The sequence below is a fragment of the Hypanus sabinus genome, chromosome 2 (assembly GCF_030144855.1).
Source record: "Hypanus sabinus isolate sHypSab1 chromosome 2, sHypSab1.hap1, whole genome shotgun sequence".
Lineage (NCBI taxonomy): Eukaryota > Metazoa > Chordata > Chondrichthyes > Myliobatiformes > Dasyatidae > Hypanus > Hypanus sabinus.
In genome coordinates, this window is record NC_082707.1 from 20,932,710 (window position 1) to 20,957,764 (window position 25,055).

General features: G+C 44.7%; 1 protein-coding gene across 1 annotated transcript in view; it reads left to right on the forward strand.

Moving 5' to 3' along the window:
- The first annotated feature begins 7,950 nt into the window (after positions 1-7,950).
- Positions 7,951-25,055, forward strand: part of clrn1 (clarin 1) — a 46,795-nt gene continuing 29,690 nt past the window's right edge. Inside the window, exon 1 of the mRNA XM_059988537.1 lies at positions 7,951-8,203. Coding sequence (XP_059844520.1) covers positions 7,951-8,203 — 253 coding nt within the window. The remainder of the gene's footprint in view (positions 8,204-25,055) is intronic.

The following is a 25,055-nucleotide window of genomic DNA, read 5'->3' on the forward strand; positions in this document are numbered from 1 at the left end:
GTTGTACAAGATCACCATAATTACATTTCAAAAGCTAACAAACTAACATAAAATACATTTTAATTAAATACTGACCAATTATTTCCCAAAGCCACAGGGAGCCGCAGCACAGAGGTGAAAGAGCCACAAATGGCTCGGGAGCCGCAGGTTGCCGACCCCCGCCCTAGTCCAACCCCAACTTTGGTCTCCTGCTCAGGGAAGAGTGGCAGAGAATACCTAAGTTGGCATTCAAAAGGGGACATCCAATTCACTGACCACCATACAGTGCTGTGGGCGGTCTCTGCCCACATCAAATGATTGCACCACTCATCTGGTCTTTCAGAGGCCAGGCATCTTAAGGTTTACTCCAAATCTTGGTTCACATGCTCAATCTGGCCATTGGACTGCAGTTGAAACCCACAGGAAAGAATCACTGTTACCCCAATCAGCTCACAGAACACCTCCAAAAATGTGACGCGAATTGTGGACCACAATCCAACGAGAAGTCCTTTGGAAAACTGTGGATCCTGAAGACGTCATGCAGGATGATTTCAGTTGTCTCCACCATGGAGGGTAGTCTGTCAAAGGTGAGGAATTTGAAGGCATTTGAAAGATGATCCACAATTACCATGATAACAGTCTTCCCCTTGGAAGGAGGAAGACCAGTGACAAAGTCCATGGAGATGTGAGCCCATGGTCTTCCCGGAATAGGCAGAGGGTGAAGGAGCCCTTGAGGTTGGGTGTGGGGCTCTTTATTCCGGGAGCACACCTCACATGCCTACGCATCTTGATGGACCTCCTTCACCATTCCAGGCCACCAATGTCTTCTCTCAATGAACTCGGTGGGTCCTGGCAATCCTTGGGTGAGCTGTCATTGTTAATACATGTCGCCACTTGTGGTAAACCATGTACATCTGTCTGGACACGCCCCTCTGCTGACCGCTCCTGTGGCTCCTCCCACAGACCCCTGGATAAAGGTGATTGTGTCACTGCTCCTCCCACTGTCCAGGGCAGTCATCCAGCATGGACGTGCTGCATTTTACTGCTAATAAAAGCCTTCCAGTATTTACTCTACTTCCAGTCTTTTGGAGTTATTGATAGTGCATCACCACTGAAGTAATTGATACTGAATGGGATTAGAAATGAACAGCTGACCCAGGGAGCCATTCTGAGGAATCTTCCCTTGAGCCTGGGCCTTGAGAACAAGTGTGCTGATCCCCCAACAGATTAGCGCCATCACCCTGGCTTGGGGCAAAGTGGAGGCAGGCTGCTTCCCTCATTCGGGTTCCTCGAACTGACTGGACAAGGCGTCTGGTTCTGGTCAATAGGTCGAGACAAAATTAAAGCAGTTAAAGCAAAGAGACCACCTGCCTGCCTGGAACTCAGTCTCTTGGCCTCCTGAGTATAACAGGGTTCTTGTGGTCTATCCATACAATAAAATGGTTCTTGGCCCCCTCAAGCCGGTGCCGAGTCGAGCCAAGTACAAATCTTCATTTCAAATGCAATTCTTATCGTCAGCAGAGAGATGAAATTTATATCCCACTGACTTGTAGCCAGAATCAAATGCAGGTTCCAGAGATATACACCGCTGGTTAGTCACATGCAGTGCTTGTGTGGCTCCTCAAAATGCAGATGTTCACGATGAGAGGGTTAGTGGAACTCCAAAAGAGACAAAATTGACTTTTTAAAACATCTAATCACGGAACTTGAAAAGATGAGCAGGACTTCTGCAGGGAGGAGTAATTATCAGAATAATCTCAGTGAAGTGCATTCAGCCCTGCCCAGTAATTGAAGCTCCGGTAGTCAAATGATACAGACACAGCCAAGGAAGTCAGTGGAAGTGTCTACTCTTGTGCCATATTTAGCCACACAGAGATTTGACTTTTAACAGCTCAATCTCAGCTTTGAAGACAAAGAAAATCTATGAAACCATTCCTATGCTCTGCTATTGCCGTCCCCCACTCCTCCTCTCCCCCTTTCTCCCTCTCTCCCTGGCCTTTAGGCGCAGCATCCAGGCAGATCATTTGTGATGGTCAAGTTGGGTCCGTCCCCCTCTCAGCTAGCACCAGCACCATTTGTGTCATTCTGTCTCGAACCAGAATCAGGACCGGGTTTAATATCACTGGCACACAGGATGCCATGAAATTTAAAGAGCAAACACGAGGAAATCTGCAGATGCTGGGAATTCAAGCAACACATACAAAATGCTGGTGGGACACAGCAGGCCAGGCAGCATCTGTAAGGAGAAGCACTGTCGGCGTTTCAGGCAGAGACCCTTCGTCACGTCGACAGTGCATCTCCTTATAGATGCTGCCTGGCCTGCTGTGTTCCACCAGCATTTTGTGTGTGTTGCCATGAAATTTGTTGTTTTGTAGCAGCAGTATATAGCAATACATAATAATAAAAAATGATCAATTTAAAAAGACACTTAATTTTTAATAATTAGATTAAATAAATCATGCAAAAAGAGAGAAAAAAAATTAAGGTAGTGTTCATTGTCCATTCAGAAATCTGACAATGGAGGCAAAGAAGCTGTTCCTGAAATGTTGAGTCTATGACAAGGTCGTGTTGCAACACCTCTCAACCAGCTGATCTATCTCACTCCTGTACACCTCCTCGTCACCGTCTGAAATTCCACCAACAATATTGCGTCAATGTCAAATTTATAGCTGATGTTAGAGCTGTGCCTAGCCAGACAGTCGTGGGTGTAGATGGGCTAAGCACACATCGTTAGGTATGCCAGTGTTGATTGTAAGCGAGAAGATGTTACTCCTGATCAGCACTGACCGGGGTCTCCCGAGAAAGAAGTCACAGATTCACCTGCTGAAGGACGTACAGTGGCACAGCCTCTGTAATAACACGGTAACACTACAAGATATTTTTGTTTGTTTTGTGCAGAGTTTAAATGCCTCCCCAGGATAGAAATCAGAGAGATCTGTTTCCTCTCCACACTTTCCATCCAGGCTTTCTGTCTTATCTGCTTACCTCCTATTCCTGTGAAATGTTTGTTTAGACATTGACCCCTCTTCTGACTTGATGGAGCTGGCTGAGTTTACAACTTTCCGCAGCTTCTTTCAATCCTGTGCAGTGGCTCTTCCATACCGGACAATGTTGCAACCAATTAGTACACAGTACATCTGTAGAAAGTTGATTTGGTGAGAATCTTTGGTGACACACCAATTCTCCTCAATCACCTAATGAAGTATAGCTACTGTTGTGCCTTCCTAATAATTGCATCAATATGTTGGGCCCGGGATAGATTCTCGGAGATGTTGACACCCAGGAACTTCAAGGTTCAGAGTAAATTTATTATTAAAGTACATATTTGCCACCACGTAGAACCCTGAGATTCATTTTCTGTAGGCATACTCAACAAGTCCATAATAGAATAATAACTACCATAGAATCAATAAAAGACCACATCAACATGAGAGTTCAGCTAAAGACTAGTTAGCTGAGCAAATACAAAGACCTTCTGAAGGCTGCTCACTTCAGCCTCAGAGACTGAGATCTCAGGATCGTAGAGAGCTTTGGGAGTCTGTGATGGTCCCTCCAAGTTTTTACGGTCAAAGCAAGCATAGAAGGCGTTGAACTTATCTGGAAGCAAAGCCCTGTTGTCACCTATGTCTCTTGATTTAACTTTATAAGAGTATTTGAGCCCTGCCACAAATATTGAGCAACCTTCATTGATTCAAGTTTAGTCTGGAATTGTCACTTCGCCTGTGAGATGGCTTTCCGTAGATCGTAGCTGGACCTCTTGCAACTTTCTTGGTCACCAGTCTTGAATGCCTCTGATCTGGCCCTCAGCAGATTGCGAATCTTATTGTTTATCCAGGGCTTCTGCTTGGGACAACTTGGAACTGCTCACCCTTTCCACTGCTGATCCCTCGATGAAAACTGGTGTGTTTTCCTCAACTTCCCCTTCCTCAACAGTCAATCCCTTGGTCTTATTGACGTTGAGTGCGAGGCTGTTGTGGCATCATTCAACCAGCTGATCTATCCCACTCTTGTATGCCTCCTCATCATCATCTGAGGTTCTGCCAGCAGTAGTGACGGCATTTGCAAATTTATAGATGGTATTTCAGCTGTTTCTGGCCACACAGTAAATGAGTGTAGAGAGAGTAGAGCAATGGCCTGAGAATGCATCTTTGAGGTGCAATAGTTTTGATTTCCAGTGAGGGGGAGATGTTATTATTGATCCACTGTTAATCCAATTTTTTCACAGAGAAATTTTTAAAGTATTGTACATAGCCCTCAAAATAGCACTGTGGTTCTCTGCTGCCATCTTGCAAAACTCATCAGGAACCCCCGCTACCTAAGCTATGCTCTCCTTTCACTGCTGAGGCTCACACTACCAGGTTCAGGAACAGTTATTGCCCCTCAACCATCAAGGTCTTGAACCAAAGGGGTTTACTTCACTCAACTTCACTTGCCCCATCGTTGAAATGTTTCCACAACCTATACGGACTCACTTTCAAGAACTCTTCATTTCATGTTATTATCATTATTTCTTTTTGTATTTGCACAGTTTGTGTCTTTTGCACACTGGTTGAATGCCTGAGTTGGTGCAGTCTTTCATTGATTATGGTTATGGTTATTGTTCTGCTACAGATTGATTGAGCGTGCCCACAAGAAAATGAATCTCGGGCTGGTATATGGTGAGATAATGTACTTTGATAGTAAATGTACTTTGAACTTTGATTTATTACCTATATGTTGATTCTACTTTGTATTTTTCCCACACAATTCCCCCCAGATTCCACTGCTCACCTTCACCTCAAGGGCAGTTTACTGTGGCCAGTTAACTCAGTCTTTTGGTTGTGAGTGGAAACTGAAGAAACCCGTATGGTTATAGGAAGAACTCCACACAGATACCACCTCAGGTTCAGGAATGACCACCGTAAGGTGTTGATCACCATATGGCATAGGAGAGGAATTAAACCATTTTTCTTATTGTGACAACTCCACCATTCAACCACGATCGATTTATTTGCATTCTTGGATATACTAAAATGGGGGCTGATAGGTTCTTGATTAGTAAGGGAATGAAAGGTTACGAGGAAAAGGCAGGAGAATAGGGTTGAGAAAGTTAATAAATCAACCATGATGGATTAACCGAGAAGACTCGATGTGCTGAATGGCCTAATTCTACACCTACTATATGTCTTATGGTCTAATGGTCTTAGGGTTGTTTTTCATTGACTTCACCATGGAGTTTAACACAACCGTCCATCAGAATAAAAGGATGTCCCTTTAGAACAGAGATGAGATGAAATTTCTTCAGCCAGAGGGTGTCACGAGTTGGGGACAAGGGTGCTGGGAGAGGACCCACACGCAGGACACAAACACGTCTTTCTTAGGTTCAATAAAATAACATTTATTACTCGCTACACAGAAAATCAGGAAATCGAGGAGGACAAAGAGGAACACGAACCTCGGACTAGGGGACTAGGGACTTGGATTGCCACAGACCTGGGTCTTGGAAGCAGGGAACTGGGATCACCGCAGCCATGACTTGGACAGTGGGAACATGGGCAGCCGCAGCCATGACTTGGACAGTGGGAACATGGGCAGCCGGGGACCTTGGACTTGGACGGGGGAACATGGACAGCCACGGCCATGACTGGGACCCTGGGGACTGGGACCGCCACGGTCCTTGGACTTGGAGACTGGGATCCATGGATCGCCTCAGCCAGGAACGTGGAACCTGGATTGTCGCGGACCCTGGACTAGGAGACTAGGACCTTGATTCACTGCAGCCAGAAACGTGGACACCAAAACACAGGACAGGAACATTGAGCCAGGACTCCTCCTTCAGATCAGGTATCGGGCCGGGACTCTTCTTCAAGGGCTAGACACGGACAAGGGGCATGAACGTCGAGCCGGACTCTGCCTTCCACTCACCCCTGGCAGATTGACCTTGCCCAGACCCACTCTGGCGATGGAAGGCAAATTGCTGGTACTCTGATACGGGCTGGATCACTCTGGCGATGGAAGGTGAATTGCTGGTACTCCGATGCGGGCTGGATCATTCTGGTGACGGAAGGTGAATTGCTGGTACTCCGATGCGGGCTGGATCACTCTGGTGACGGAAGGTGAATTGCTGGTACTCCAATGCGGGCTGGGTCACTCTGGCGATGGAAGGTGAATTGCTGGTACTCCGATGCGGGCTGGGTCACTCTGGTGACGGAAGGTGAATTGCTGGTACTCCGATGCGGGCTGGGTCACTCTGGCGATGGAAGGTGAATTGCTGGTACTCCGATGCGGGCTGGGTCACTCTGGCGATGGAAGGTGAATTGCTGGTACTCCGATGCGGGCTGGATCACTCTGGCTTGTGGTAGTGACGGCGACTTGCTAAGGCTTCTTAACACTCTCGCCCAAAACGGCTAAAGCCAGGGGCTTATAAGCTGCCGGTTCGGGTCGAGGGTAGATTACCTTGATTGCCAAGCTCAAGGGACACGTGAAATGGAATTAGAAGGGAACAAAGAGTCAATGATCCGGATCGCAACCTAACTAAATTTAAAGGGGAACCGATCCGGACCATGACAGAGGGTGGTGAATCTGTGGAATTCATTGTCACGGACTGAAGGCCGAGACATTGGGTATATTTAAAATGGTGGAAGATAGGTACTGGAATAGTAAGAGTGTTAATAGGTTAATAGAGTGTTAATAGGAGAAGGCAGGAGAATGGGATTGAGAGGGATAATAAATTAGCCATGATGGAATGGCAGAGCAGACTCAATGGATGAAATGGCTTAATTCTGCTCCTATGTCTTACGGTTTTATGGTCTGTGGTCTATGGTCTCTTAACGCAATTTTCCTGCCTGCTCTCTCCATAATCTTTGATGTTGTTACTAATTTAGAGCCTAGAAACAGTTAAACTAGGCGATTTAGTTTAACTTTACTCAGTGCAACCTGGCAGCATGGTAGCATGAGGGTTAGTATAACACTTTACAACGCAGTTTGAACCAGTCCGGCCTTTCTCCTCTGACCTCTCTCATTAACAAGGTGGTTCCACCAAAAGAAGTGTCACTCTCTGGATTTTTTTATTGTTTTTTTACACCATTCCTTATAAATTCTGAAGTCGGTAGTGCATGAAAGTCCCTGCAGTTTCTTATGTATTCAAACCACCCTATCTGGCACCGATAATCATTCCACAATCAAAGTCACTTAGATCACATCTCTCCACCCCACCCCACCCCCACCACCGCCATCAATGTTTGGTCTGAACAGCAACTGAACCTCCTGACCATGTCTGCATGCTTTTATGTATTTTGAGTTGCTGCCACATGGCTGGCTGATTGGATATTGTTCTGCATTCTGTTATTGTTTTCCCTTGCACAACCTCAATGTACTGATGTGATGAAATGGTCTGTGTGGACATCATGCAAAGCTTTCACTGTATTTGGTTCACATGACAATAATGACGCCAAGTAAACCAGTAACTGCAGAAATAATAGTACTGATCTATTTTGGAAATGAGATTCTAAATAAGACTTTTTTTTTAAACAAGCAACTCTTGCAACCGGGTCTCCCTCTTTGCAGGATATAGATTAAATTCAGAAGGACTCTAGTGGGAATGAGGAAAGCTCTTTATTCTGGGTCATTGGTCCAATCACATTAAAAACGAACTAGGACAGGCAGGGGGCAGGACTGAAGAGATATTATCACATTACACGAGAGAGGTTTCTCGATGAAAGCTGAAACCCTTTTGTTGTTCCCCTGTGACCGTCGCAATTTCTTGTGGGCAATTAGCGACTGCAACTGCTTTTGGAAGCTTTTATCCAGGCACAGGAACAACAGTTTTGCTCTATTCATCTGGAGTGTTTAATTGGTTAACCATTCTCTCTCCCTTTCCAAAGTGACTGGAAATACCGTGTCCCAAAAATGCACTTCCAGAGACAGAAGGGGACTGGAAGCCACGGTTTAGTGTGAGACAACAAGTCGGGAAGTTTTCAAACGAGGGGAAGGATGGCCAACAGTCAAAAGAGGGTGATTTTCTGCGGGGGGGCTCTGTTGAGCTTTGCCTCTGCTTTGACTGCACTAGTGGCGCTTGGGACTCACTTCTGGGTCGAAGGCTCCCTGCTGTGCAGGACCGGAGTGCAACTGGTCAATGCCTCGGGAGCAGAACTGCACAAATTCATCGGGGCCATCCGGTATGGGATTTTCCACGGACAGAGACTCCGACAATGTGGCCTCGGCGGAAGAAGCTTCCAAATCACCTGTGAGTATATACGGCAGCAATCGCCCTGGCAACGGGGCAAATTCCATCCTCTATCTTATTTGACAATTGTCTTAGCACAGAAGTGTCTTAGTATATATATCAAAAATTGAACATCCGTGGATCTTTTAATGTTACTATTTAGAGAAAATATTTCTCTGCAGTTTTCAATGGGGGAAAGCGCTGCAATTCCCATTATTTATATATAAAATAGTTCAAAGTAAATTATACTAGCAGAATATATATGTCACCATTTCCAGCCCTGAGATTCATTTTCCTGTGGGCATACTCAGCAAATCTATATAATAGTAACTATAACAGGATCAATGAAAGATCAACCCGAATGCAGGGGACAACTAACAGTGCAAATGCAAATATAAATACATAACAATGAATAGCAAAATGAGATAAAGAATATACATTTATTGTAATTTGTAAGTTTTTTATAATGTGTTGCACTGTAGTGCTGACGAAAACAATTAGTTTTACCACATATGCCAGAAATATTAAATTTGATTCTGATTCTGAAAATATTAAAAATACTCAACTCTTATTAAGTGTAATGATCAGTCTTGGAATATCTTTCGTCAAGAAGGGTGCAGACACAAAATGTAATTTCTTTTGGGATGAATATAAAAGATCTGTTTAAATGCCTAACTCCAAAGGGTGTGCATTTAAAGTGAAGGTGATATAAGTTCGAAGGAGGTATGTGAGCAAGTTTTTTTACACAGCGTGATGGGTGCATGAACATGCTGCCACACGTGGTAGTGGAGGTGGAAGGATCAAAGGTGCTTAAGAGGCTCTTAAGTGAGTGTACAAACATGCAGAGGAGGGAGGGATATGGACCTTGCGGAGTCAGAAGGAATTAGTCAGGCATTTAATTACTCACTTAAAAAGAATGAAGGAAGATCTCTGAGATCTCTTGTATATTGGAAGGCTGAGATAGAGTGGACCTGGAGGGGATGTTTCCTATCGTGAGGGAGTCCGGGCCCAGAGGGCACAGCCTCAGAATGAAAGAACATCTCTTTTTTCAGAAATGAGGAAGGATTATTTTTAGCCAGACGGTGGTGAATCTGTGGAATTGATTGCCACAGATGCGCCAAGTCTTTGGGTACTTTTAAAGCAGAGGTTGATCGGTTCTTAATTTGTCAAGGTGTCAAAGGCTATGGGAAGAAGGCAAATGAATAGGGTTGAGAGGGAAAATAAATCAGCCATGAGCTATGATCGCAAGCCAGAATAGACAATAGGTCAAATAGCCTAATTCTGCTCCTGCAGTAGAATTCTGGTCTTAAACCGACCGGAACAACCCTAACTCGACCCCATCAATGTAATACCATGCATTATCTCTCGCACTACCATTGACCTGTCTCTGATTGTGTCTTCTTTCATACTAAGGTCTTGTTTGTGCACAACCCTTTTTTCACTCTCTTCACTGCATTTCAAATGTAGGTATACTTTATATTCCATGTGAATGCTGCTGCAGATTTTACTTGGTTTGTACACTCTCCTTGTGCACGTGACCTACCTTAAACTGGATTGGAGGTAACAGTAAACACAAGAGATTCTGGAGATGCTGGAAATTCAGAGCAACGTGCACAAAATGCTGGAGGTTCTCAACAGGTCAGGCAGCATCAATGGAGAGGAATAAACAGTCGGCAGTTTACACTGAGACGTTTCACCAGGATTGGAAAGGTCCTGCTGTGTACTTTGTTTTATGGAAACATGGCTATCCCCGCCGTTTCGGACACAGCTGCAGTCCGATGGCTCCACCATTCACAGCTCAGTCTTTTAAAGTCAGAACGGGTGGGGTATGCTTTATAATTAACTCATTGTGGGACGCAGATGTGGTGATTCTGTCTCAGTCCTGCTCACTTGACCTGGCACACCTAGCAGTCAGATGCTGCCATTTTTATCTGCTGAGGGAGTTTTCCGCCATCATCCTGCAGTGTGCTTTCCACTTCAGGCCAACGTCAGGCAGGCACTGAGGAGCTCAGCTCCATAACCTGCAAGCATTAAGTAGCGTACCCTAATGCCTTCCCTGGGATTTCAACCAGGCCGGCTTGAAGAAGTCTCTGAGCAATTACCACCAGCATATCACCTGTGGAGCTGGAGGAACCAACGCACTTGACTTCTGTTACATCACCATCAAGAACGCTTACCGTGCCAACTCACGCCCAAAGTCCGATCTTCTGGCTGGACTTCTCCCGGCAGATAGGCAAAGACTAGACCACCAAAGACAAAGACAGCACCAGTGGAGATGACCAAGAAGATTTGGACAAGAGAGGTGGAGGGGTGATTTCAGTACTGCTTTGAGTGACTGGAGTGGGCAATATTCATGGAATCACCTTTGAATCTGAACAAATACACCGCAGTTGTCACTGACTTCACCAGACCTGTGTGTATGAATGTGTACCTTCAAGAAGACTACAGACAAATCAAAAGATGGGCCAAGAAATTAGTAGTCTGCTGAGTGTTAGGTATATGGGATTCAAGTCCGGCGATCCAGAATTGTACAAGATGTCCAGGTACAACCAATGGAAGGCTACCTTAAGTGCAAAAAGACAATTCCGATTGAGGTTGGGGTTGGAATCAGATTAACGTCAGCTCTGGCAGGGTTTGCAGACGATTACGTCCTGCAAAGGAAAACCTAACGATCCAAATTCGAAATCTGTCACTGCTGCAGCTGGAGGTTGCTACCTGCTTCAAAAGGGCGACGATCATATAGGGGCCCTAGAGGAGCAGGCTGAGCTGCCTCACAACTATCGCCAAGTAGCACTCACATGGATTTGTGCATGGAAGGTCACGTTTGACAAATCTTATTGAATTTTTTGAGGAGGTTACTAGGGAAGTTGACGGGGGTAAAGCAGTGGATGTTGTCTATGTGGACTTTAGTAAGGCCTTTGACAAGGTTCCGCATGGAAGGTTAGTTAGGAAGGTTCAATCATTAGGTATTAATATTGAAGTAGTAAAATAGATTCAACAGTGGCTGGATGGGAGATGCCAGAGAGTAGTGGTGGATAACTGTTTGTCAGGTTGGAAGCCGGTGACTAGTGGTATGCCTCATCGATCTGTATTAGGTCCAATGTTGTTTGTCATTTACATTAATGATCTGGATGATGGGGTGGTAAATTGGATTAGAAAGTACAAACTTGTAGATTGTTTGCAGATGATACTAAGATAGGTGGCGTTGTGGATAATGAAGTAGGTTTTCAAAGCTTGCAGAGAGATTTAGGCCAGTTAGAAGAGTGGGCTGAAAGATGGCAGATGGAGTTTAATGCTGATAAGTGTGAGGTGCTACATTTGGGTGGACTAATCAAAATAGGATATACATGGTGAATGGTAGGGCATTGAGGAATGCAGTAGAACAGAGTGATCTAGGAATAATGGTGCATAATTCCCTGAAGGTGGAATCTCATGTGGATATGGTGGTGAAGAAAGCTTTTGGTGTGCTGGCCTTTATAAATCAGATCGTTGAGTATAGGAGTTGAGATGTAATGTTAAAATTGTACAAGGCGTTGGTGAGGCCAAATTTGGAGTATTGTGTACAGTTCCGGTCACCAAATTATATGAAGGATATCAACAAAATAGAGAGTACAGAGAAGATTTACTAGCATGTTACCTGGGTTTCAGCACCCAAGTTACAGAGAAAGGTTGAACAAGTCAGGTCTTTATTCTTTGGAGCGCAGAAGGTTGAGGGGGGACTTGATAGAGGTATTTAAAATTATGAGGGGGATAGATAGAGTTGATATGGATAGGCTTTTTCCATTTAGGGGAGATTCAAACAAGAGGACATGAGTTGAGAGTTAGGGGGCAAAAGTTTAGGGGTAACACAAGGGGGAACTTCTTTACTCAGAGGGTGGTAGCTGTGTGGAACGAGCTTCCAGTAGAAGTGGTAGAGGCAGGTTCGATATTGTCATTTAAAGTAAAATTGGATAGGTATATGGACAGGAAAGGAATGGAAGGTTATGGGCTGAGTGCAAGTCGGTGGGACTAGGTGAGAGTAAGCGTTCGGCACGGACTGGAAGGGCCGAGATGGCCTGTTTCTGTGCTGTAATTGTCATATGATTATATGTTAAATGGTTATATCTACTGTGATAAAGACCTTTGAGAGTTTTGTCATGACTAGAATCCACTTGCTGTCTAAGCAAGGCCCTGGACCCACTGCCTATTGGGCGCAAACTCACTGGCTCTTCACTCTGCCTTGGATCACCTGGACATTAGAAATACTTATGTTAGACTGCTGTTTATTGATTGCAGCTCAGCGTTCAACACTATCATATGCTCAATTCTAATCAAAAAGCTCCAGAAATAACATCTCCTTGCTAACGATCAACACTGGCCCACTGCTCTACTCTCTCTGCATCCACCACTTTGAGGTTAGGCACAGCTCAAAAACTGTCCATAAATTTGCCAATAACACAATATTGTTGGCAGAATTTCAGACGGTGATGAGGAGGCATACAGGAGTGAGATAGATCAGCTGGTTGAGTGGTGTTTCAGTAACAACCTTGCACTCAACATCAGTAAGACGAAGGAATTGATTGTCAACTTCAGGACGGGAAAGTCAAGGGAATGTACCAGTGTTCAGCAGGGGATCAGAAGTAGAAAGTGAGCATTTCAAGCTCCTGGATGCCAGCATCTGTGAAGATATATGCTGGGCCCAACATATTGATGCAATTACAAAGAAAGCACGAGAGGGTCTATATTTCATTAGGAGACTGAGAAGAATTAGTAGGTCACCAAAGGCACTCGCAAATTTGTACAGATGTACCATGGAGAGCATTCTAAACAGTTGTGTCACCATCTGGTACGGAGGGTTACTGCACAGGATCGGAAAAAGCTGCAGAAAGTTGTAAACACGGCCATTTTCATCATGGGTACTAGCCTCCCCCACATTCAGGATATCTTCGAAAAACAATGATTCAATAAAGTGACATCTGTCTCTAAAGGCACTCGACACCCAGGACATGCTCTCTTCACATCAAGGAGGAGATGCAGGAACCTGAAGAGACACCCTCAGTGTTTCAGGAAAGGCTTGTTCCCCTCCGCCATCAGATTTCTGAATGGACAATGAACCCATGAACGCTTTCTCAGCATTTATTTTCCCTCTCTTTTTGCACTAATTTATTTTTAATATATGCTTCTTATTGTAATTTATAGCTTTGATGACTATGCATTGCATTATACTGCTGCCAGAAAACAATGTATGCTGGCGATATTAAACCTGATTCTGATTAGTCAGAGCATCAAAGGTTATGGAGAGAAGGCAGGAGAACGGGTTTGAGAGAGATAATGAATCAGACATGGTGGAATGGCAGAGCTGACTCGATGGGCTGAATGGCCTAATTCTGCTCCTATGTCTTATGATCTTGTGGTATGATTAGTGAGGCAAAACATTGTGGGCCTACTTCTATATCATAGTTTTCTAAACTCTATGTTTAAATAAAGACACAGGTTGCTGAATCTGGAGCAACAAAAAACCTGCCGGAGGAACTCAGTGGGCTGAGCAGCAACTGTGGAGAGAAAGCCATTCGTCTCTCCCCAGCCCCCCTCCCCCGTGGAGGCTGGTGAGTTCCTCCTTCAGATTATTGCTTAAATTAAATGAAGATCATTTCATTACTGTGCTGGTGGGTTTGAAGTTAGCGCGAGCATCCTAATTTTTGCCCGCTGAGAACTGAAATCTGTTGCCTGAATGAAAGCAGTTGGTTACCAGTGGAACCTGCGTACAACATTAACAGGGCAAGGAAGAGGAGGAAGGTCTAACTTCACCTGAGTTGAATTCGGGCAAGGTTCTTACCAGAGGGAATAGAAAGCAAACCGAAGGCTCTTTGGCTTTTGAATTCTCCTGCAGTGTTTTGTGTAATTTATGTTTAATTTGTGTTTTAGCTGTTGTGAATGTTGTGCATCTGATTCTTTGTGCCTGTGATGCTGCTACAAGTTAGATTTTCATTGCACTTACGCATCCCAGAAAGACTCGCACCACCAGGTTCAGGACCAGTTATTACCCGTTAACCACCTGGCTCCTGACCCAGCATGGATAACTGTACTCACCTCAGCATTGAACAGATTCCACAATCTATTGACTCACTTTCACAGACCCTACAACTCATGTTCTCAATATTATTTATTTATTTATTTATTATTTGCACAATTATCTTCTTTGCACTTTAGATGTTTGTCAGTCTTTGCTTATATATAGTTTTTACATGTTCTATTTCTTTATTTTCCTGCAAATGCCTACAAGAAAATGAATCTCAACGTGGCGTATGGTGATATATACATACTTAAATAATAATTTACTTTGAACTTTAAACAATATAACAATAACTTTATAACAATAAACAACTTCAATGTTCACCTCCGAGGGAACTTGTGACTACTAGAGCCAGTGCGTCATCAAGAAGTTTTTCAAACTGGGATGGAAAGGATGGGACAGTGATAACCTGAGTGCTTTAACTGCAGCCAAAGTTCTGTTCCAGAGAACTGTTCCTAACCCAAATCGTCCACAAGTCTGAAATGAACAGAAATAGTGTGTGGGAGGGTATCGCACAAAACAGCAGTGACAGGAGAGCGAGCAGGCACAGGAAGAGTGGCTGCTAGCTGGCCTTGCTGATTTGACGTGTGACAGTGGGTGCTCTGTACTCCCAACTCTACTCAGCCCCAGGTTGTTACATTTCAGGGATAGGGTGGGGAGAAAAGGCAGTGAAATGTCCCATCGCCACACGGCAAAGGATGCCAGCAGCAGCTGGTAAGTACATCCCGCTGTTCTCCAAAACACCTTGTCCATGTGTACAAGGTACATAAGTCAGGTATTCATAATCCGGAGAGATACAGATCAGTTTTATTTATCACTTGTACTCAATGAAAGGTGTCGTTTGTGTTAACAACAAGCACATCTAAGGAATGTGTCGTGGAGCATTCTGACACCAACATAGCATGCCCACAATGTTCAGCAAAACAATACTGGTAGTCTAATTTGGAGTATTCTGTGGAGTTTTGATCACCTACCTACAGGAACGATCAAGCAGATTGAAGAAGGTCAGAGAAATTTGCAAGGATGTTGCCAGAACTGGAGGAACTGAGTTATGAGGAAAGATTGAGTAGCTTAGGAGCTTATCCCCTAGAATAGTGGTCGCCAAACCGTCGATCGTGATCGACTAGACAATCTTGGAGACTTTCCTAGTAGATCCTGAAAAAAGAGAAAAATAAATACACAAATACTGTTGAGAGATTGTTTCCGGGTTGCGGGGTTTTAGTTCCGTTCTTTCTGCTCAGTGTGCATGTGTGTAGCTCCCCCTCCCCCCATATTACACAGTGTGCTTCAGTGGTCCCCAACCACCAGGCCGGAGGAAACGATATGAGTCAGCTGCACCTTTCCTCATTCCCTGTCACGCCCACTGCTGAACTTGAATACACGCGAGGTCATTACCCATGTGTGCCAGGGATCACTGGTTGGCCTCGAGTAACCGGCCGGCGGGAAGTGCCGATGCTACCGGCCCAGAGCGCGGATAGATGGGTGCTGCCTCTGAACCTGTTTAGCACCCGAATGTTCGTGGGGAACCCGGTGTTAAAATATTCACAGACCTCATTCGGGCTCAGGGTTTCATAAGTATCAGAGCAACTACCTCGCTGCGATCTACTGAATCAAACATCTGTCGGCCGATAGATCCTACGGGGGGGGGGGGGGCGGGCGCGTGTCCTGTCGCTCGGTCGCTCGTTCTCTCTCCGGACTGTGACCGCCACGGCCCCGGTACGGGAACAGATGCACCTGGCCAAGGCGTCTGGTGGCGGGCCGGGAGGCTGTCTAATGAGGCAATGAAGCCCTTAAAACTGCTTCAGTACCTTGAGTCCAAGCACCCTGCACTGACAGACAAACCCGTTGAGTTCTTTTCCAGCAGAAAAAACATGAGCAAGCGCGACAGCAGCTGAGAGCCACGTCAACTAAATTGCAGAATAGAGTGGACATAAGGAACCTGCTTAGAGTATCATTGTATCCCTGTCACGTTTAACACCCACACCGCACCCCAGTCAGCCGGTCCGCAAGAATATTGTCAATATTAAACTGGTCTGCGGTGCGAAAAAAAGGGTGGTGACACCTGGTGTTTATACGTTATTTCTACTTCCGGGTTACGGGGTTTTACTTCTGGTCTTTTCTGCCCCAGTGCACACGCGTGTAACTAATAAATTTGAAGTCGGTCTTGCCTTTCATTAAAGCTGAGCTAGGGGATCTTGGGCTTAAAAAGGTTGGTGACCACCACCCTAGAACATAGAAGATGAAGGGGAGATTTAATAGAGTTATACAAAATTATGAGGGGTATAGATAGGGTAAATGCAAGCTGGCTTTTTCCACTGATGTTGGGTAAGACTAGAACTAGAGGTTATGGGTTAAAGGAGAAGTGTATTGGCATTAAGAAAGAGGATGGGCTGGAGCTTATGAAAGATATTAAATTAGATAAGTCACTGGAAATGGCCAAGATGTACCCCAGGCTACTCTGGGAAGCAAGGGAGGAGATTGCTGAGCCTCTGGCGATGATCTTTGCATCATCAATATGGACGGGAGAAGTACCAGAGGATTGGAAAGTTGCAAATGTTGTTCTGCTGTTCAAGAAAAGGAGTAGAGATAACATTATAGACATAGAAATTATCGACCTGTGAGTCTTACTTCAGTGGTGGGCAAGTTGTTGGAGAAGATCCTGAGAAGTGGGATTTATGAACATTTGGAGGGACATAATCTGATTAGGGATAGTCAGCATGGCTTTGTCAAGGGCAGGTCATGGCTTATGAACCTGATTGAATTCTTTGAGAATGTAACAAAACACATTGATGAAGGTAGAGCAGTAAATTTAGTGTATATGGATTTCAGTAAAGTATTTGACAAGCCCCATGCAAAGCTCATTCAGAAGGTAAAGAGGCATGGGATCCAAGGGGACATTGCTTTGTGGATCTACAATTGGCTTGCCCACAGAAAGCAAAGAGTGGTTGTAGATGGTTCATATTCTGCATGGAGGTTGGTGACCAATGGTGTTCTGCAAGGATCTGTTTTGGGACCCCTCCTCTTTGTGATTTTTATACATGATCTGGATGAGGAAATAGAAAGGTGGGTTAGTAAGTCTACTGATGACACTAAGGTTGGAGATGTTGTGGATAGTCTAGAGGGTTGTCAGAATTTACAGCGGGACATCGATAGTATGCAGAACTGGGCTGAGAAGTGGCAGATGGAGTTCAACGCAGGCAAGTGTGAAGTGGTTCATTTTGGTAGGTCAAATTTGAAGACAATTTAATATTAATGGTAAGACTCTTGGCAGTGTGGAGAATCAGTGAGATCTTGGGGTCCGTGTCCATAGGACACTCAGCTGCTGTGCAGGTTGACAGTGTTGTTAAGAAGGTGTATGGTGTGATGGCCTTCCTCAACTGTGGGATTGAATCCGAGAGTTGTGAGGTAATGTTACAGCTATCAAAGACCTTTGTTAGAACCCTCTTGGAGTACTGTGTTCAGTTCTGGTCACCTCACTACAGGAAGTATGTGGATACTATAGAGAGAGTACAAAGGATATTTACAAGGATGTGAACTTGGCCTTTTCTCCTTGGAGCAACAGAGAATGAGAGGTGATCTGGCAGATGATGAGAGGTATTGATCATGTGGATAGCCAGAGGCTCGTCCTGGGGCTGAATTGGCTAGCATGGGAGGGCATAGTTTTAAGGTACTTGGAAGTAGGTACAGAGGGGATGTCAGGGGTAAGTTTTTCACACGGAGTGGTGGATGTGTGGAATGCACTGTCAGCGACAGTGGTGGAGGTGGATACAATAGGGTCTTTTAAGAGACTCTTAGAGAAATGGAGGGCTATGCAGTAGGGAAATTCTAGGCAGTTTCTGGAGCAGGTTACATGGTTGGCACAACATTGTGGGCCAAAGGGCCTGTGATTGTGTTGTAGGTTTCTATGTTTTCTATGAAATGTTTAAGGGGAACATGAGGGGAAACTTCCTCACTCAGGGGGTGGTGACAGTGTGGAACAAGCTGCCAGCTCAAGTGGTGGATGTGATTACAATCTCAACATTTAAGAGGGGTTTGGATAGGTACTTGGTTGAGAGAGGTATGGAGGGCTGTAGTCTGGGTGCAGGTCAATGGGACTAGTCAGATTAAATGGTTCAGATGGGCTGGATGGGCCAAAGGGCCTGTTTCTATGACTAACAACAGGACAAAACAGGTTAACAACACCAAATCAATCCCCTTCCCTGCCCACACACACACACACCAACCAGAGTGTGAATGCTGTTCTTTCTTCTGTAAAGTCAACCCACCAGGAGACAATTCATATTAAAATATCATTGTGCTAGAATCACCATACAAATAGTGTCCAAGACTGATATCCAACTCCAATCAAGTTGTATTGCCCACACAGACTTCAGCTTAATGAGAATACAGATGATGCCTCTGCACAAAATCAGCTTTTTCATGGTCTATTGTTAAGAGACCATAAGCTGTCACAAGGGGACAGCAGACTGGACCCAAGAGCAGGACACAGGCTGTAGTACTGAAGTACTAGGGGCAGGACAGGAATAACTAAAGGATAGAACCAGATGGGGAGACCAGGGTGTGCAAAAGAGACAGGGCAAGCTAGGTAATCCTGGGTTTCAGAGAGAGTTCATGGCTAGGCTGAGTCCCAGAGTCCATGGCTAGCCAGGAGAGCCCCTGGGCAGCCGCATAACTCCTAGGCAGGGCTGCCTCCCAGGCAGGAACACAGAGGCCCAGGCAAGATGCAGAACACCTGGGCAGGTGCAGGCATAACCCATAGGGAGCAAGAGGTAGGAAGGGGCAGAGACCTCAGGGTGGGCCACATACTCCTGGGCAGAGCCGCCTCCCAGGCAGGAACACGGAGGCCCGGGCAAGACACAGGACACCTGGGTAGGTAGCGGGCACAACCCATCAGAGGTGAGGGGTAGGAAGGGGACAGAGTCCCCCCTCCAGGCAATAGTAGTTCAGCCTGCTACCCAATAGAGGCAAGGGATCAGGAGGGAACTTGGTCCAGGGTGACTCCAAGGCTGACTCATAGAACTTGGGGAGAAAGCCATGGGCCTCCAAGCCAGAACAAACAGAGCCAATCAGACAAAACACCTCAGAACATGGCAAACAGGTTCAGAGCAGGACAACCCCCAAACTAGGCTCAGTCCCAGAGTCCCTGATATCCACCTGCCAGCTGATAGGCAACCGGTGCACCTTCTTAAGCCAAGATGATCCTACTTGACTTAAGGGTGACGGAAGGGATGGCTGCAAGACCCGGAGTCAGGAGTATGCGGACCGGATCAAGACCCGGAATGCGGTCTACGGACCGGACCATAACATAACATAAGCTTGTGTTGTAGATACCTTACTTATGCTGGTTGCTATGTTGTGTACTTAATAGTTCAGTAATATTTGTGTAATCTTGTATAATCATTCTTATTCATTTAAATTATTTGTTATGGGTTATATGTGAAAATACGTGGATTACATGTCATCACGTTACCACATGATATGTGTGCTCCTCACTTAAAGAACAAACTTAGACTCACATTTCATCTTTTCCTTTTAACTAGTTTAATGTTTTGAAGTTACAAAACATAACGGCCAGGATTTGCATCCCTAACTCCTGAACCTACAGCAGGCTCTGATTCCATCAACTACAGTAGCATCCACTTCCCCCATCGTATGACCACGTGGCGCACAGACCTATCTTCCTTTGCTCTTTCTAATCCTGGCAGGCAACTCAGCACTGACTTACAAGCAGATTGTTATGTAGACAAAGCCATGACACCAATTAGATGTCCAGCAGACATCAGGTACAGAATTCACACGTGGATCCGCACAATACAGAAGATAGAACATAGAGCAGTACAGCACAGGAACAGCCACCTTGTCCCCCACAACGTTGTGCCGAAACAGCTTAAAAACAAATAAAAAACACCCAAACACTAATCCCTCCTACCTACACAATGTCCAGCTCCCTCCACCTTCCTCACATCCATGTGCCCATCAAACATCTCTTAAAGCCTCTAATGTATTTGCCTCTGTCACCACACCAGGCAGTGCATTCCAGGCATCTACGACTCTTGAGTAAAAAAATCTTACCCGTCTCGTACCCTCTCACCTTCAACGCATGCCCTGTAGTATTAGACATTTTGACCCTGGGAAACAGAAACTCTCTGTCCATTCTGTCTGCGCCTCTCATAATCTTATAAACCTCTGTCAGATCTCCCCTCGGCCTCTGCCACTCCAGAGAAAACAGCCCAAGTTTGTCCAGATGTAATTTTCCTTGTTTTTGGTTGGTGTTTACAGGAGTTACAGTCGACATGGGTGAGGTGGTCCAAAAGGTACCACTTCTGTGTTGTTAATTTCTATGAATATAACTGTATTCGCTTTAACATAAATGCAAGAACTTCTTCAGCTGCTGGAAATCCAGAGTCACACACACACACAATGCTGGAGAAACTCAGCAGGTCAGGCAGCATCCACGATCCATACTCCTCTCCTATCAGATTCCTTCTTCTTTAGCCCTTTACCTTTTTCACCTATCACTCCTCAGCTTCTCACTTCATCCCCTCCCCCACCCACCCACCTTCCCCCCTCACCTGGTCTCACCTATCACCTTCCATCTTGTACCCCTTCCCCCCTCCCCACCTTCTCATTCTGGCTTCTTCCCCCTTCCTTTCCAGTCCCGATGAAGGGTCGTGGCCTGAAATGTCAACTCTTTATTCCTTTCCAGAGATGCTGCCTAACGTGCTTACTTCAACAATTCAAATTTGCAATTCCTCAATCAATAAGGACAATTCCTTTGAATAAAAACAGCTTTCAATAAAAGTCCCATTGACAGCTGCTATATTGCATCATTAAGTTAGAAGAATAATTGAGGAAAGGGGTGGTTTACAAAGTACAAACTTCCATGAATTGAAGCAGCCAAATGGGTTTTTGAATTACATTGAACATGCCAAGCAAACGTTCATGGGTCATTAAAATTCCTATCACCCGGGATAGTTATTCCCTTTGGAGCGATGTAGTGCTACAGGCAATAAAGGGTAAGAGAAACGAGATGCAGAATTTACAGCCCACAGTCATGTCCCTAGGGTAAGCTCTATGGCTTACAATCAACAAGAAGCTTCACTCAAAATTTATGAATTGGTTAACTGCAGTCCCAGAGGAAATCAGTGGGGTCATGTAGGGCACGTGCATGCAGTCCAGATTAGTCCAATCATTCTGAGCTAGTGCAGACTGAATGTTTTGAATTATTTCATCCAGAACGAAACATAGACATCAAGAACAACACATTTTAACCAAAAAATGACTCTTTTTATAAACTTCAGTTGTAAAGATGCATTTCTAGAAGAGATTTTCAAATGATAATACTATCGCATTTACACTCAGTGGCAACTTTATTTGGTACCCCTTTCCAGTACTTGGCCCCAGAACAGCCTGAATTCTTTGCGACTTGGATTTATCAAGGCGTTGGAAATATTCCTTAGTGATTCTAGTCCGTGATCACTTGATAGCATCATTCATTACACCACCAACACCAATATGAACGATTGACACAAGGCACAAGGCAGGGTGGATACATAGATTCATCTTTACAGCAAATTCTGACCATACCAGCTGCATGTCACAGCTTTAAAAATTACATCCATCAGACCAGGCAATATCTTTCACACCCTCATCAGTCCTGTTTTGATGAGCCTGTGCTCACTGTAGCTGATAGGATAGGATCTCAGCGTGGTCTTCTGCTGCTGTAGCCCATTCACTTCAAGGTTCAACGTGATGTGCATTCAGAGATGCTCTTTTGCACACCACTGTTGTAACGTGGGTAGTTAAGTTATTGTTGCTTTCCTGTCAGATTGAACCAGTTTGGCCATTCCCCTGTGACCTCTCTCGTTAACAAGATGCTGACACACACTGGATGATTTTTGTTTCTCGCACCATTCTCTGTAAACTCTGTAGGGGTTCCCAACCTTTTTTATACCATGAATCCCTACCATTAACCAAGGGGTCTATGAACACCAGGTTGGGAACCGTTGTGTGTGGAAAACCCCAGGAGATCAGCACTTTCTGAGATACTCAAACCACCCCGTCTGGCACCAACAATCATTCCACAGCCAAAGTTACTTAGATCACGTTGCTTCCCCATATGGATGTTTGTTCTGAACAACGACTGAACCTCTTGACCATGTCTGCATGCTTTTATGTACTGAGTCATTGCCACATGATAGGCTGATTAGATATTTGCATTAACGAGCAGGTGTACAAGTGTACCTAATAAACTGGTGGCTGATTGTACATAGCACTGCATTAGGTCCTCAGATGCCTTTGAATAATAGTCAGTTAAGTAAAAGATATTCCTTATTTTACACACTGGACTGTTTCCAAAATAGCAACTGATGACTAACAGTAAATCTTTTCCCACAGCGGCTTCCAGGAACATTGAGATCCACTTGAAACAACCGTAAATGTAAAAGCAGTATTATCTTTTATTGTAACCACAGACTTGACTTGGATTTAATTAAATTCTTATTCTAAGTGTGTTTGAAACCTGGTTAGAAGACACTTGGAATATCCGGTCCACTTCTGGTCATCTCAATATTGGAAGGATGTGGAAGTTTGAGAGAAGGTACCAAGATGCTGCTCAGACTAGAGGGTGATATTACCAATATTAAACTTGATTTTGATGTCTTATGCGGATAGATTAGGCAAGCAAGGGCCTTTCTCTTTGGAGCAAAGAAGGATGAGAGGTGACTTGATAGAGGTGTATAAAATGATAAGAGGCACGGATAGAGTGGACAGCCCAAAACTTTTTCCCAGGATGGAAATGGCTGTGCAGTACATGGGGATATTTTAAGGTGAATGGAGGAATGTATAGGGGAGAAGTCTGAAGTAACTCCTTTATACAGGGAGTAGTGGATGTGTGGAACACCCCACCAGGTGTAGTGGTAAAGGCAGATACATTAAGGGTATTTAAGAAAATCTTAGATAGGCACATGGATAATTTAAAAATGGAGGGCTATGGGGGGAGGGAAATGTTAGAAGGTCAGCACAACATTATGGGCCAAAAGACCTGCACTGTGTTGTAATGGTCTGTGTTTATAAAGTCTGTGACAGTGCTGTTCCTCTCCAATCAATAGACAATAGACGATAGGTGCAGGGGTAGGCCATTCGGCCCTTCAAGCCAGCACCACCATTCGATGTGATCATGGCTGATCATCCACAATCAGTACCCCATTCCTGCCTTCTCCCCATATCCCTTGACTCTGCTATCTTTAAGAGCTCTATCTAACTCTTTCTTGAAAGCATCCAGAAAATTGGCCTCCACTGCCTTCTGAGGCAGAGCATTCCATAGATCCACAACTCTCTGGGTAAAAAAGTTTTTCCTGATCTCCATTCTAAATAGCCTACCCCTTATTCTTAAACTGGGGCCTCTGGTTCTGGACTCCCCCAACATCGGGAACATGTTTCCTGCCTCAAGCATGTCCAATCCATTAATAATCTTATATGCTTCTATCAGATCCCCTCTCATCCTTCTAAATTTCAGTGTATACAAGCCCAGTCGCTCCAATCTTTCAACATGACAGTCCTGCCATCCCAGGAATTAACCTTGTGAACCTACGCTGCACTCCCTGAATAGCAAGAATGTCCTTCCTCAAATTTGGAGACCAAAACTGAACACAATACTCCAGGTGGGGTCTCACCAGGGCCCTGTACAACTGCAGAAGGACCTCTTTTCTCCTACATTCAAAGAGTTGAACTGCACATGCATGTAATGAGAGCTGTATAATTCATCTCCTTCTACCTTAGACTACAAACTTATCAAACACCCCTGCTGTGAACCACCTGGAGGTCCAAGACGCTCTTGTTACATGTACGTGCAGTTCAACTCTTTGAGTGATAATGCAGGAAGTTTGAAGTTAATAACTCACCTCCTTCTACCTTCACCCACGAGCTTATCAATCACCTGTGCTGTGGACCACTTCTACAAAGAAGGGACCCATATGCTTCACGATCGCTGGACTAAGTGTGTACATGTAGGAGGGGACTATGTTGAAAAATAAATGTGCTAGGTTTTCGAAAATGGATTCCTTCTACCTTAGGTTATGAACTTATCAATCACTCCTCGTATTTATTACTCAGGTATTGCACAGGACAAAATGTCTTATGCCCCAACTCAAAGGCAGGAGAATGCCAAGTAAATCAAGCTGCCTTTATTCCTAAATAATGCCATTTCCCATTTCCAACAAGATTCTGGACATCCCTGGCATTTGTAACTCTCCCATCTAACATGACAGAATACCTCAGCTATTTAGAAACACCTCTAACGCATCTTTTTTATGTTGAATTGAGACCAATTTAAATTTACACCAAATTGGCTCCATCATTTTATCTCAAAAGCAGATGAAGCAAAGCAGATTAACATGGTCTTGTACATCTTCCCGCCCTCCTTCATCTTCCACAGCAGAGACATTTCACATTGGGATATGTGATTTCCTGGCTTTAAAATGACCATTTTTTAAGGTAATACATGCATGTTAATTCAGAATTAGAGAATTCAGAATTAATGTTTCATTGTGCTCTCATTCTAAGCTGGAAGCCAGGCCTGGCATCATCAGAGGCACAAGCTCTGAATATCCACCAGTATCCAGGGATCTACACTATGCAGTCACAGATGCACTGGAGGGCAGATGCTGAGCTGTTATCGCACAATAACTGCTACATAAAACTTGTTTATAAGGGGACGCCCATGGTGGTGTAGTGGTTAGCACAATCGCTTTACAGCAATAACTGATCAGGGTTCAATTCCTGGCATTCTCTGAGAGGAGTTTGTATGTGCTCCCTGTGACT